This window comes from Drosophila ananassae, chromosome 3R (assembly GCF_017639315.1).
Source record: "Drosophila ananassae strain 14024-0371.13 chromosome 3R, ASM1763931v2, whole genome shotgun sequence".
In the NCBI taxonomy this organism is placed as follows: Eukaryota; Metazoa; Arthropoda; class Insecta; order Diptera; family Drosophilidae; genus Drosophila; species Drosophila ananassae.
Window position 1 is genome coordinate 7,300,022 of NC_057930.1, and position 14,814 is coordinate 7,314,835.

Here is a 14,814-nt window from a genome sequence, read left to right on the forward strand (position 1 = left end):
ATAACTACACCCATATCTGAACGTATCCCATATGGTGACGGCAGTGTTTTATTTTGGGGGAGTGTTTGCTGTAACGGGATCGGTGATTTGGTTCCGAGCAATGTCGATATAACCAATCAATTTTTTTCCTTTATGTTCTTTTTAAAGGTTGGGCAATTTGTATTAATTTTCCTTTTTCAAAAAAAATTCTGTTTTGTCAAAATACTCTTACCCTTTAATGATGTATAATAATTTTGTTGTAATATGATTTATTATTTTAAAATAATTAAAAAACTTATTTCATTATGTCAAAAAAAACTTTTTCAACTGTTCTATTTTGGTAAAAAAAAATTCGCACATCTCACTACCCGGTGTGGTACATATAGGCCTTGGCTGTAATATATATGTAAAAGGATGTATGTACAATTGTGGCGCGAGAAGTCCTACTTTTAATCAAAATGAAGTAAAGTTAATTTAGAACCAAAGATATTGTTTCCTGCCCCAACCTTACCAGTCCACTGTCCTTTGGCCATTTCCTGCTTTGATTAGCATTCATAAGTTGTTGGCCCGTTTTGCTCGCCATTTTCCCGGTCTTTAAATTTCCGCTTCCCTTGGCAGATTCCGTTAGTCGGTGGCCTGTGTCACCCCTCAATGACGATGTCATTTTCTTGGCGGAAAGGCGCCTAAAAGACCAAAGCAAACATCACTCCGTCAACTTCATCCTGAACCTCAAAACTCGTCATCGTCACCGTCATCGCCGACGTCCGTCATTGTCCTTGGCGCTTCCGCGTCATTTCCATCTAAGAGTACATCTGCTCCACGCTTCTCTTTTCCTGTTCCATTTCCCCCATTTTCTGATTCTATTTTCCGGCTGCGGGCTAAAGTTGACATCTGGCCAACTCGGCGCGGTGGCCTGATGGCATCATAAAAAACGCAATCGACTGCACTTTTTTTCCCAACTGATTTATTAATGTAGACAATAGAGACAGTTTGTTGGCAATCCATTCCAAGAATTCATTACAATGTCGAGGAAGGCGAAGTGTTAAATGGTTTGCTTACATTTCTAATAAGTTTTCACATCAATAATGGCTTCGTATGTCTCATGATATAATTTTTTGGCTTGCCTATGTACACATTTTTAAAAAGAACTGACACTTCAATTATTATTATTCAATTTATGCAGTCGCAACTATGAAAATGTCCACAAAAAATAGTCGACTTAGCTTGTATTTATAGTTTACATGAATCTGACATTCCCTACACAACCAACTTAAATGTTGTTTTAAAAAAATAATTCTTCGAAAAACACAATTTTTATTCACATAATGTATGCAATGAATGAAAGATGGAGTTTATTTTCGCGGAACGTGAACAGAATTCGATTTGATAATTTCAATTGCAACTTTCAAGCAAAAGTATCATTACAAGCAAGAGTTAAACAGCATTGTGCATTCCCTGCACGCACTTATCGGATGGATATGATAAACCATACATCAGTCGAATTGTTAACCCCAAATTGCCCGTTTATTAAAGTAATGTACGCCACCTGCATACCAATGACCTAGTCCTTGGGGCTCCTTCCCATAAATAAATAATTTAAATGCGCCGATTCATCAACCTCATGGTTCAATGCCTTTTTATTTACCTTGATGTTTCTGTTAGGACCTGCCAGCTCCTTACCTACCAGAGAACATCCCATATTTCGGGAATATCAAATGTACGCCTCTATGGCTCCCAGGTGCCCGTCCATCCCTTCAATAACATCCTTTCGATGTCAATCCGCTCTCCGCCTCCGCAAATTGTCATTTCTCATCGAGACACGCAACAGGAACTGGAAACGACGATTTGTCAGTTGTTCGCCTCAGCCTCTGTCGGCTCAAGATTTATGTCTGCCACGATAAATTTGATATCCAAATACCTGATTTGGCTTTTGGGGTAAGCTATTTTTATGGCCTGTTTACGGATCTAGGCAATTTGTAAACAGATATAAAACCAGGTGAAGCGAGTTCTTAAACTGATTCTGTCCCAAAAACCACGTGGCTAAAACTTTAAAAGCATTCGAAAATTGTTGCCAATGTAATGTTTCAAGTGAGGTAAATCAAAATGAGGTAATGAGGTAATCAAAATAGTTGTATAATCAATTGGCACTTCAGTCGCTAACAGAAAAGACAATTAACAAGAAAGGAAAGCTAACTTCCGGCGGAGCCGAAGTTGATACCAGTTAGGTAGCAAATTATATTATTATATATATCGGATCGTATATAGTCGTATATAGCAAACAGTCCCAAGCATCGTTAAAAATAGCAAGGTTGTGCCATTTCGTTGAGTTATATGGCAGGTATAGGATATAGTCGGCCGTTTCTTATGAAAATTGGCAAATCGTATAACTTTGCCCAGAACGGAATCTGTTCAAAGTCCTATCTCACTAACTTAAAAAACTTTTATTATAAGTTATACCAGTTCCGATCGGTCTATGACAGCTATAGGATATAGTCGGCCGATCCTTATGAAATTTTGTAGATAAGATGTTTAGGCCAACTATAACATGTGAGGAAAGTCCCAACCCTCAGCCTGACAATTCGAGTAATATAAGGGCCATATCCGTTTTATTTAAAGTTTTACACACTATTAACTTAATATCTGTGTATATACACACATAAAATCTCACTTAAAAAACACCAAAGTCATGGCATTTCCGATCAATCAGTTATATGGCAGCTATAGGATATAGTCGGCCGATCCTGGCCGTTCCGACTTATATTCTGCCTGCAACTAAAAGAAGGATGTGAGCAAAGTTTCAACTTGATAGCTTCAAAACTGAGAGTCTAGTTTGTGTAGAAACTGACAGACAGTCGGACATGCTCATATCAACTTAGGAGGTGATCAAGAATATATATACTTTATAGGGTCGGAGATGTTCCTTCACTGCGTTGCACACTTGTGACTTAAATTATAATACTCTCTGCAAAGGTATAAAAAACATTTCAAATAGATCAGATTTGCTGCTCATATTAACAAATTTCACAATATCATTTTTCGATCAAACCTTAAGTTGTATGTATGTAATGTACATTTAACTTTAAAATATACTTTAATCTTTAAATTGAAATTCTGTTTCAGTATACTTTAATTAATTTAATTGGCTAATTAAAAAAACAGGTATAGTTGAGTTTTCCGATTATGTGATAACCGGAAGTATTTTCAAACAAGTTCTACATTGCTGAATTACAAGTTTAGTGCCGGATATAATTAAATGTAAAGCCATTTTGGGGTATCAACTAATAGGGTGTATCTTTTTATTAAATTTCCATTAACCTTAGCTTTTATTACTTCCACTGAGTGCAAATTAAAAAAACTAATTTTTCTTTTAAGTTAATAAATTAGTTTTTATTTTACATTTCAGAAATTTCAACCGTTTCGCTCTTATTAATATATTGACTATTTTTTCGAAAATTTGCGTAAAAGTGAGGCAAAAAAGTTAGAGAAAACTTAGTGACAAGCTTTTTCGGTAGCTAATGAGCCTTGGCCTTGTAGGTGATCTTCCAGACTTCGAACAGGCAGATCGTGGAATGGAATCGATAGAATATCGCCAGAGGCATGGAAATGTGGGTGATGATCGTCCACCCCCATACACCGAAGAATTCTAGGTGGCTCTCCCGGAACACAGCCCGTCCCTTGATGAGCGTGTTTACAAACCATATGGCAATGTTGGCCACCAGTAGGAAGGTGATAATCTCCCTGCCCGGCTTTTTCCGCACCTGCTTGGCGCCCTTGCACCGACGGTGGCTCGAGTGGAGGATGAACATCGTCTGCAGAGATGTCTGTACCACACCGAACACCTCGGCTATAATACCTTCCACCCGGTCGGGGACAGTGTCCCACTTGGCAAAGTAGCTGCCCAGAATGCTGAACATGCCATACAGGTACACCCCAGTCTGGGCCACAATCAAGAGAAGGTTATCAAGGTCCATCGAGTGATGCTCGTCGCTGGTATCCTTGATGTAGCGCAGGTCCCGCATCAGGATCATGCCTAGGTTAAGATTTTACATAAAGTGTTTTAAATCCAAGTCTGTAGGGATTCACTCACCCGTTATCACAGCCGAGGCACACATGAAGTACATGAAGGTTTCCCAAAGAGTGACCTCTTGGGTGGCAATAAGCTCGTAGCCAGGCTGAGTGTAGAGGACAAAGTACATGATCATAGATATGATGGTCATCACAATGATCAGGATACCGAAGAAGAGGCCCTTGTGCGACTGCGAACAGTCCACCGAGAAGTGATGCGCCGGCTTCTGGGTAACCGGCTTAACGGAGTTCTTGCGGGACTTGTCGATGTCTGGAATTGACTTCACAGTTTTCCACATTTCGAAGAGAATAACGGCGCATATTAGCGAGTACTCGATGGTGCAGGGAAATAGGAAGGGGGAGAGCTGCTGGACCAAGGAGCCCATAATCGTGGTGCGGGAACAGCCATTGAAGACAGTGGCTGCTGTGGGGGAGGCTGTGATAGTCATATTCGCTATAATAGAGCTGACATTAGTGGCCAGGACGGTGTTGTTCAGCGGATCCTTGACCGTCAAGTGGGAGTGGCTGTGGTGGTGCAAGTGTAAAGACTCATTGACCGCCGCCCAGTCGGTTCTATTGTGATTGTGGGCTACAAGATCGTGGGCCGGATCCACTTCGTGCTGGCCGATGTGGAAAATCTCATGCTTGGTTTCCTCCACCAGAACGTACAGCCATTCGCACAAGTTAGTAGCCACCATGTGCATCAATCCAAACCGCGAGGTGACCTTGTGCCGAGCCATGTCCATGTACGTTGTGTTCAGAAAGATGAACTGTACCTGGGCGATGCACAGAACCATGCGGCAAATGGGCGTGATGGCCACGAAGACGTCTCGGCATCCAGGATGGCCGTTCAATTCAAAGAACTGACCGAACTCTAGGCCGGAATATACCATTGTGCCAATGGCAAAGGCTATGGCTCCAACTCTTAAGTAGAAGCTACCGAAGTGGGTCACTTTGTGCTTCAAATGCACATTGCTGTTCTTCTCATCTAAAATTTTGAAACGTTAATATTGTACTTTGTAGATAGAATTAGTGGTTCTTACGATACTCTTTTAGGGCATTGAAGAGAGATCTATGGCGAAAAGCACTAATATAGAGAAACACCACAAACAGTATGCTGCCGCAGTAGAGGTACACGTAGAATCCCTGGTAAACGTAGGTCGGTATCTGATCCGATATCACTTCCGTGATTGGCAGACACACGCCGAGCAGAACCAAAAGTTTGCAATAGGTGGCCGATAAAGCCGAGCTTATAGCGTCGCTGATTAAGTTAGAGATAATTATCAATTAGTTTTGGGATATTTTGACTTGACTCACTTGCCGGTTCGCCGGTTCTTTTCTTTTTGTTGCTTAGCCTGAAAGCTCTTGGCTCCATTGTCAAAGAAGGCCGTGGATCCATTTCTGGCACTCGCCGTTCCACTTTGTAAGTTAATGGTCGCGGTACTGCCACTGGCGGTTCCTTGCAGATTTCTGAGAAAATATAAATCACTTTTAAACTTGTAGTCATATATTCATTAAAGGAAAGAAGGGCTTGCCCGTAGTTTGGAGTCGGTTGTATTAAAACTGTGGGACTAGTTCGCTCAGACAAGGAGAATTTCAGTATCTAACCATTTTATTATAATATGCTGTAAAGTCACGAATGTGATGACTTTTCGGATCGTAAAGTAACTTAATTAATTTTAAAGTTTTAAAATGAAAATTAGGGGTCTGTTTATTTTTTAAACACTTTTATTCTTTTTTTAGCTTTTCTGAAAACACAAAACCATAAATAGTTTCTAAATATGGTAAAGCTAGAAGGAATTTAAGCAATGTGAGCTTAAAAAACCTATACTAAGCAAAACCTTCCATTAATGGTTTTTTGGAAACTCCCGCTAACATTTCGAGTTCCCCTACTTAATAATTCCTACGAGGATTTAGAGCTTATGTATTTTTATTTTCTTCTAAACCAATAATTTGAAAGCATGTTTGACATAATTATAGGAAGGTATCCTAACCAACTTTTTAAGATAAACCTATAGAAGATAGTTTACTCAGCCATTCCAAATATACGCTCGAAAATGTTAGGTTCGTTATAAGGCATACATATAAATAACTTATGAGGCCCCAATAAGATACATTAAAGTATCATTTAAGTTTCTTTCAAACTAAGAGTCTCGACTCGGTAGGTGGTCCTGATCACGAATATATACTTTTAATAGAGACGGAGATCCCGCTTTTACTGCGTTGCACTGTTCTCGCCAAAGTTAAAATTGCTGGTATAGTTTAGAACATTTTTCATGGAAAATACCCATTTCTAGCTGGCCGTGGTGAGAGAAAGGCATCCTTCCGGCCGTAGATTGGCGGTCGCTGTGTAAGGATCTCCTGGAGGAGTAGCGATGGTCTCCGGGACACCTGGAGGGTGCAGGCGGAGTCCTCCCGATGGACTCCGATCGTAGGCAGAGGGAGCAGGGCCTGGCGCTGACTGGAGTGCTCCACGAGGTCTAGATTCGTCTGGGACTTCGCCAGTGGGGAAATGGGGTGCGGCGACATGACAGGGATTTGATGGTGTCCGCAGTGATCGCACGAAGTCCTGGCGTAACGGACCACCTGACTGGAAGTGGCACCCCCTAGGTGAGGAGGGGTCCCCGGAATAGACGGAGGCAGCGAGTTCGGGGGGGAGCGCGAAAACGAGGCTTTCTTTGGCACACTTAGGGTGATATATTCACAGCCATCAGAGGATGCTCGGTTACTGTTGAGGGATCAGAACTAATATTAGACTATCTCGAAGGACTACCCGGTTTTATGGCAGTGGCACGCATATAGTTCGACGGGTCCAATGTTTTCCGATCAACTGACTTTATAAACCGCACCCGATAGCGAACAAAAGGTGATTTCCTACGTTGACCCTGGAGGAATCGCACACTTTTGCAGAATTCAGCAGCTTTGATCGCTTTTTGATCGATTTCTGCCCATCACCGTGATAATATCAGTAAAATCACAGCGCGTGTTCTGAAGGAAATACTTTTAATTTGTGTATAAGTGAGTTGATAAAAGTCGAGCGGTTGTCTCATCAATCAATGGACAGATAACTGGGTGCCCGGTTTCTACTGTTTGCATTAACATTAAGTGATCACGTTTTCTTTTGTGCCCCTCAATCGGTGTCTGGAATTTGAGCTGGGGCTTTGTTATGTTAAAAAAATGGAGGAAAAAACAGTCAAAAATTTACAAAAAAAATCATTTTTAGCTATTGTTATTGTATTTTTATAATATTGAGTTAATCGTCCGATTAGATAGAATTCTTTAACAAATAAAAGAAAAATATAAAAATATATGCATATTAATCAATAATACTGACTGAATATTTCAAATAATTTATAAGACACATATACAATTTTTTTTGTTTCGAGCTACTCTTTATATGATATATAACTTTAGTTTTATTCTTTTTATTTGTCTGCAGATACCCAATTAAAAATTTTCACATGCTGTGCCACTGTCTTGAAAATGTTAGACCGAACACACACTTATTTTCTCTGGATACCACATCGTGGTGGTAATGGACCCGCTGTTTGGTTTTCCACAGATTTATGGGCTCATCGTACAGGTCACTCGATTTCAGGTTGGCTAGGGACATTGTCAGGGCAATGCGCAGTTTTGAGAAAACCTGATCCGATCTGGACCTGCGTCCAGTGCGAGATAACCGAGTAGACTTAATTCGCAAGCTTTCCGGCCCTTACAGACCCGTGTCAGTGGGAAGACTGAGGTGTTTTTGAACCAGTTACTCCAATTGCCGGAGCTATCGGCCAGACGATATTTGACTAACTGATTAGCGTTGTTATTAGCCTGCTATTTTTGCAGTGCGGGTATGAGAGTGTGATCCGTGTGGGTAAATAAATCTATTGCAGTCCTACTATTGCCTTAATTTATTAGGCTATTTGCACTTCATTATGAATGCTATTAGTACACATAGCGCCTGCGATTCCCTGTATATAGAGTCTATGTATTGAGATCTCCAAGATTCCATGAGTGAGGCGCGTCATCACTAAACGACTTGTCAATGTTGTTGATTATGGTGAACGAATTGCTGTAAACGCCTCTGACTTCCCAAACGGTATTCCGCCTTATCTCTGCTATTATTCCAGTCTAGATTTCAGTGTTCTTGGCTTGTTTACTGGGTCAACAATGTTTGCCGATCTCAAGAATATCCAATATTTACAACATTTACACATGACTCAAGTTATACGATATCCAAAATAAATTTAAAGACCCACGCTAATTGTAAAAATAAACGCTCGCGATGTGACGTCATCGGTGTATTTACTTTGTTATATATATGTTTCAGTTTTTCGAAAATAATAGAAAAACCTCAGAGTAATCCGCTGACTCATAAGCTGAAGAAACTGATTTCTGCAGTGAAAGTTACGTGGGCAATGTGTCAATTATTTTCCAAATAATTATGAAACACGAGGTGACTGACAACTACTTGTTCTTCAGTGTTAAATTATCGAGTCCCATTGATAGATTAAAGTGTGAAAAACAAATAATATTAGGTTTTCGACAAGCAATAATAAATTTTCATTAAAAATAAAAAATATTTCAATAAAAATTTAAACAACTCACATTATTCTAATTTTTGTTTACGATTTTTGATTAAAATTTTTTTATAATTGAGTAACTTAAGTACTTAATATTATTTCCCAAAATTTGAATATTTTAAACAAGACACTTTACCTGAAAGTAACCGACGGCATTCTTTCGTATTGAACTTCACTATTTCGTTCCACCATGGGTTACTGTACTAATTTAAAGCCAAAAACGATTATCACTCTTTTTTATATTTTTTTTAATTTTCCATGTTTCCGAAAATATTGAAATATATTGTAATGTTAAATCACTCTCTATTCCTTTTTGATGCAGATGGTAACGCAGTTCCCCGAATACTGAACGACAAACTAAAACTCGATTCTTATCTTCCGAGTCATCCGCCAGTTTTAAATGCCAACATATACAGGAATGATATGGCAAACCTAAAATCGTTATTAGTTAATTCCAAGATATTACGAAGGGTTCCGTTACGCAGAGGAACTCAGTAGCGGACCAAAGGCAAATACATAGACTGGGCCTATCTTTTTGGGGGTCGCAATTCCGACCCTGCTTGCTTGCCACCCAACCAAAGAAAAACCTTGCCTTTAATATGGTATGGACTCTAGCAAATTATAAATCACTATCAGTTCTTTAAAATCTGTTTAAAAATATCAGACGCCGCTTTTGTTTACGTTTGTAATCAATTACTTGTGTCAATATTTGTCCATATACATACGCATTCTTGTTTTATCGATCCTAACTAATATTTTCCAGTACGATAAGAAAAAGCAACAATTTTAATATTAAAAAAAGTGCTTTGGTCATATAATGGTGAGTTTATAGTGCGTAACGTTGCCTAAAATATAAATGCTTTTCATTGAAGATTGTTGTTCATACTTTAGTATTACTTTTTCCATCAATCCAAAAAATACAAAATCACTTAGCATGATGTGCCATAGGCCCCTTTGAACTTTCCACATTTTTCGCACAAAAGACAATATCAACATTCTACCCGAAATTCAACCGAGGTCATGTCGATAAATACTCACATCCCGGAGCATACGCTACAGCATTGGTAAACCAACCGACCACGCCATACCATATTGTTTCAAAACGTCCGGCGACTCTACTTTCCACCAACCGGCCTCAACTACTGTACTCTTCCATGTATAATTTGTGCTCCAAAGTTTGTCATGCGAGCTGATGCAGTTAGTGGAGCTTCCACCGAGCCATCTGCGGTCCTCGCGCCAAAAAAGGGCCAGAAGTGCGACAAAGTTCTGCTCATTGGAGCAGGACCAGGATGAAAACCATGAGCCAGCTCTGCAGGCGCAAAAAAAAACTTGGCAAAAAAAAAAAGCTTAAACATATTTTGATATATTTTTAAGGACAAAGACAAATTATTGTAAATGTAAGAAACTTTATATATTAGCTCAGTTTAGCTCTCGTCCATTAATTTCACAAACGTTTTTTTAGAACTTTTTTTCGAGTGCAAGTACCAACTCCATCAGCTGATAAATTTTCAAATTTGCATGCTAATGAATGGTCTGGCATGGAACTGTTGCTGGAAAGTTTTTAACTTATGCTTGTGCTTGCTTGGATATGGAGAGCGTGGAGACAGATATATCTGGCAGTCCAACCATGAGGGTTTTTTTCCCTGACAAACTTTAGATGGCTTTCATCATTAAACCGGGGCCAGAAGATTCAGAAATGGTAATGATGGCGGTGAGAAACTAAATGGATTTGCATTCAGTTAATTAAGATTTTATTTGTCTTTCATTGCTTGGAAAATTACGCGGTATGACATATTCTGTAAAGTGGGGTAAACTTTCCGAACGTGCTTCGGTGTCTGGCGACGTTGAATTCCAGATGAAATTGGTGCAAGCTCGCTAATGAAGGTGTCATCCATGTGCCACATGGTGGTATGAGGAAAATTCGCCCTACTTGTCAGCCAACACTGTGTATGAGCATTATAAGATGTGCGAAGTGATCACAAAACGTATGGCACAGGAAGCCTTATTAGGGGGTGTACAAAAATTACTTTATCACCCAGGAGGTACTGGGGCTGGGTTGGGGAATTTATTTGTTTCGTATCAATACATTTTGTTTCTTTAAATATTAATTAAATTTGGGGGAGGGGGTCAAAAACGTGATTATGTAATATTTGGAGGAAACCTTAAGTAAGAAATTTTTATTTTGTATTTTCTTTTCGGACTCATATTAACGTTGGCCTAAAAAGGTCTTATTAATTCAAGCTCTGGCCCTTTCGATGAACGTTACAGCCACTTATTAAATCAGCCAACTGTTCAAGCGTTTACCTTTCACTCCAAAATCCACAATTCAACCAAAATCTATTTCGATTCCACTTAGCGGGCATTCATGCGTTTCGGGAGTAGGCTTACAGCTGAAACTAATAAGACAGCGACTAAAGTGGCGGGAAATTCTATGCAAAAAAATTGATTTATTTTGCCTCGTTTTTTTAACCCTGCAAAGGTTACAAAAGAGGCAAATATGACAGTCCTTTAATTCATGAAATTCGTACTTCCAATGAGAAGGCCCACACCAGCCTTGCAACAATCGGCTTTGTAGTATAATCACATTACATTTATCTCTGCCCCGTTAGCTTCTTTTAGTTGACATATTGGCCTCCTCAGCTCTTTGTACTTTTTGGTAAATAAATTTTCGGAAAATTTAATTTACCTTCTGAATATGTTTGCCAAAATAAGCCTATTTCAGAAACATAATTATATTTTCCCAGCAGGTGAGAAAGTTAATGCTTGTATTTCCACTCAACAAAGCTGCATTTCGAGCTTTAATAGCCATCGGGGAATTTGAAAGGGAAATCGGAATATTTAGTGTATTGAAAAGATATTTCTGATGAATTACATTTTACCTATTCGGTAACAAAGTTTAAATTTCCGCTTGGCCCTAGACTCATTTGAACAGGTATTTATTGGCCTGAAAAATACTTTAGCATCGTCTTGTCAAACAATTTAACGCCAGACCCAAGGCTTCCTGCTGTTTTCTTCGCAAAGAAGTTTCGCCACTTCGCCGTCCGTCGAAAGAGCCAAAAGTTTTGGCACTCAGCTGCATTCTCAAGCTAAGGCCTTCCTCGTTGGAATAAGTCCTGGCAGGGCTCTTTGGGTTTTGACAGCGGACGAAAACAGAAGTTTCAAGACGAGCAACGTATGCATCCGCCACGAGGTGCAAAAACAACTTAGGCAAATTTCAAAAACCAATCTTAAATGCTTTGAGTTAACTGGAGGAATTCTTAGCTACCTTCAGTGATCAATAAAATAGTTTGTGAAATGGTTTTTAAGATAAATGTTTCGCTCAGAAATATCACTTAATTCAAGAATGCTATTTGTAACTTTTCTGGATATTTGATTGCATATGTATACCGTTAGTCCAAGTATCCAGATACAAATTAATGCAGTGAATAGAAATTACGGTACGGTACGTTCCTCCGTAGAAAAGTAGTATTCCTGACTTTAATTATTTCCCTAAAAAATAATGAATATTTTGTTTTAAATACTGTACATTTTCTATTTCATGCCATTTAATAAGTTCATTTGAATTTACATATGTATGTGATAATATAGAATGGTGAGTACTTGTACTTGTGAGTACAACATCGTAAGTTAAAGACTTCCAACCATGGACTTAACTTTATGTCACTGATACTCCGTTCTGCGGTAATAGTTTTTTTTACATGCTTATTTTTTGATTTTGTTTCCATTCACGTTTGAGAAATAAAAGCGCATACGTCATGCCGAGCCAGTTCGCAGAATAACAAAATCAGTATGCCGCAGCGAAAATGCCAATGACAATCCACAATCCAAATGGAGGAGCTGGAGAAATGGGTTGGAACGCGTCTTTCCATCTTCAAGGGATTGGCGGAGACACGCAGTTGTTTTACATTTCTGCATCATTAGGCGACGGGGGAGAGGCTGGAAATATGCTAATAGACGTATGGACGTGTGCGACTTTGGGTTAGGGGCCATAAAGCAAACAGCAGGAGGGCTGAGAGTCCACATACGCCCCGAAGGCCGGGAAATGAAGGTACCGGCTCTAAGTGGATAAATCGCCCCAGATGCCAAGATATTCTATATCAGGTTAAGCGGATAAGACACTTGGCTTTCATTTTTCCTCAATGATAGCATCTTATCCCCCAGGTTTGTTCTGGTTATGCCTAAAATCTGGTCCCACATTTTAAAGAGCGCATAATTTTGGTTGGCCAACCTTATAATAAAAATGTTGGAAACAGCACCTAGCATCTTTAAAAATAGAAAGGTTGTGCCATTTCCAATCGTTCAGTTATATGGAAGCTATAGGATATAGTCATATTTCTAACTTAAAAAACAACAAAGTTATGGCATTTCCGATTAATCAGATATAGGGCAGACAGACGGACAGATGGACATGCTTATATAGACTCAGGAGGTCGATTAATCAAGAATCCTTCACTGCGTTGCACACTTTTGACCAAAAATATAATATCCTCTGCAAGGGTATAAAAATGGCATAAAGAGTGCCGGATCTGTTGTAACATATTAAATATTAGTTATAAATAAAATAAATTTTCTCTGAAAGTTTTGATTTATTAATTTTTTTGAATACCATAACTTTAATTGAAAAATTGAGAGACTCGACAGACTCAGAAATTGGTTTAGAAATGCTTATAGACTCTACCGAGACTACCGCCGCCGTATAAAAATGAGAAAATTTAAACATAATGAGAGTCCTGTTTTGAGGTAGACCGTAAAAGCTTGACCATTTCATTTTTAAATTAACGGGATGAGTCTAGCACACAGATCGTACGAGCGATATAATCAGAATGTGCACGATAGACTATATCTTATTTTGTACCCGACTTTGTCAATTAGTTGGTGGATGCCGTTGGTCGTGGCGGTTACTCTTTCAATGTGGTTTCATTAGCGGCCAAGTTAATGGAGTCTCCCGGCAGGGCCTCTCTGCTCGGCGGTTGCCTTCGTTTTCAGCGGTTTACTTTTCGATGCCGTGTGGAAAAACTTTTTAGCTCCAATTTTCTCCCATAAAACTTTTAGTTTTTTGTGTAAGTTTCCCTGTTTCTTGCTCTCGTCCTTTTGGTCTTCCCTACTTGGACTAATTTCGTCCAGTGTCTGTGTCTTTGCTGCGTATAAATTGCCGTCAATTAGTTTAATTGTTTCCCCAATGTATTTTCGTTACTCTTTTTCCACTCTGCACATTGCACTCCCTCCGCGGTGGCCATTGATGCCCATCATTGATTAGTTGCGCAATTGTTTCGGAGCTGTCATTGCCTTTGTTTCAGTTTTCCTAAATTCCCTTGCATTTGATGGCCATCAAATACAAAAGCTATACAGTTATTATTGGCGACTATTGTTGGCCGAATTTAAAGACAATTAGAAATACGGCAAAAATCCTCTAGACAAGGTGACATTTAGGCACAATAAAGTAAAATTCAAAATGGCAGAAAAAAACTCTTCCGCTCTTCCAGTTTACTCTCAAACTTAAAAGCACACATGGACGAAAAACAAAAGAAGATTTTATTAAAATTGATGATGCTCCTTGTTTGCTCGAGGACGCCTTCATGTATGTCATAAATCTTTACAACGAGACCCAACAAAAATAAAATTTCGAAATGATGGCACATTGCAAACAAAATTATTTTAAAACTAGAACAAGTAAAAATTATTCTTCGAGAAATGAAAATATCTGTCGCAGTTATGCATAAAAAAATAATGCAAGTTTGGTATTTTGTATTTTGGTAGCACCCATATAATTCAACAATAACCCAGAATGTAACTGCTTGTCTTACAAACCGATTTTCAAATTTGTTGTGAGAGCCAGAACTCTTCATTTTATGTTAAAAGCTCAAATGCCGTTTTTTAAACATGTAACGTGTATTACTACGAAAGGTCGTCAAAATGCCTAAAAGTATGCAACTACACTGTACCTGGTTGAATTTTCTATATACTTACATTTTTTTTTACTTTTATATATGTAGAAATTTTATTCTCATGATTAGCGCACTGCTACCCAAATGGCAGCTTAATCTAATCGTCTTATCAAAATTAATAACAAAACTATGTCTAAGCGGTGCTTAGGGCAAGATATGATTACAGGAAAGAAATAAAATGTGTTTGGTGAAAATTTTATGTCAAGATCCGGTCTGGTAGGTCTTGAGGGTGAAATCTTTTTAATCTTCTC

General features: G+C 38.8%; 1 protein-coding gene and 1 long non-coding RNA gene across 4 annotated transcripts; both read right to left on the reverse strand.

Annotated features, from left to right (window-relative positions):
• Positions 1-292: 292 nt before the first annotated feature.
• On the reverse strand, positions 293-1,266 carry LOC123257330. The gene is made up of 3 exons (XR_006507372.1): positions 1,039-1,266; positions 491-938; positions 293-425 (listed from the first exon to the last, which is right to left on the reverse strand). It is a non-coding gene; the product is annotated as an uncharacterized LOC123257330 (long non-coding RNA).
• Positions 1,267-3,338: 2,072 nt separating this feature from the next.
• Positions 3,339-8,967, reverse strand: LOC6505113 (proton channel OtopLc). 3 transcript variants are annotated; one of them, XM_001964757.4, is made up of 6 exons: positions 7,548-7,794; positions 6,332-6,772; positions 5,362-5,514; positions 5,088-5,305; positions 4,067-5,032; positions 3,339-4,009 (listed from the first exon to the last, which is right to left on the reverse strand). In XM_001964757.4, the coding sequence occupies exons 1-6, from the start codon at positions 7,655-7,657 to the stop codon at positions 3,492-3,494; spliced, it is 2,406 nt and encodes an 801-aa protein (XP_001964793.2). In that variant the 5' UTR covers positions 7,658-7,794; the 3' UTR covers positions 3,339-3,491. The 3 variants fall into 3 exon arrangements, with proteins under 3 accessions (XP_001964793.2, XP_014760471.1, XP_044572062.1); XM_014904985.3 differs by lacking the exons at positions 6,332-6,772; positions 7,548-7,794 and adding an exon at positions 8,755-8,967; XM_044716127.1 differs by lacking the exon at positions 6,332-6,772 and having other exon boundaries at positions 7,548-7,793.
• Between the last annotated feature and the right edge of the window lie 5,847 nt (positions 8,968-14,814).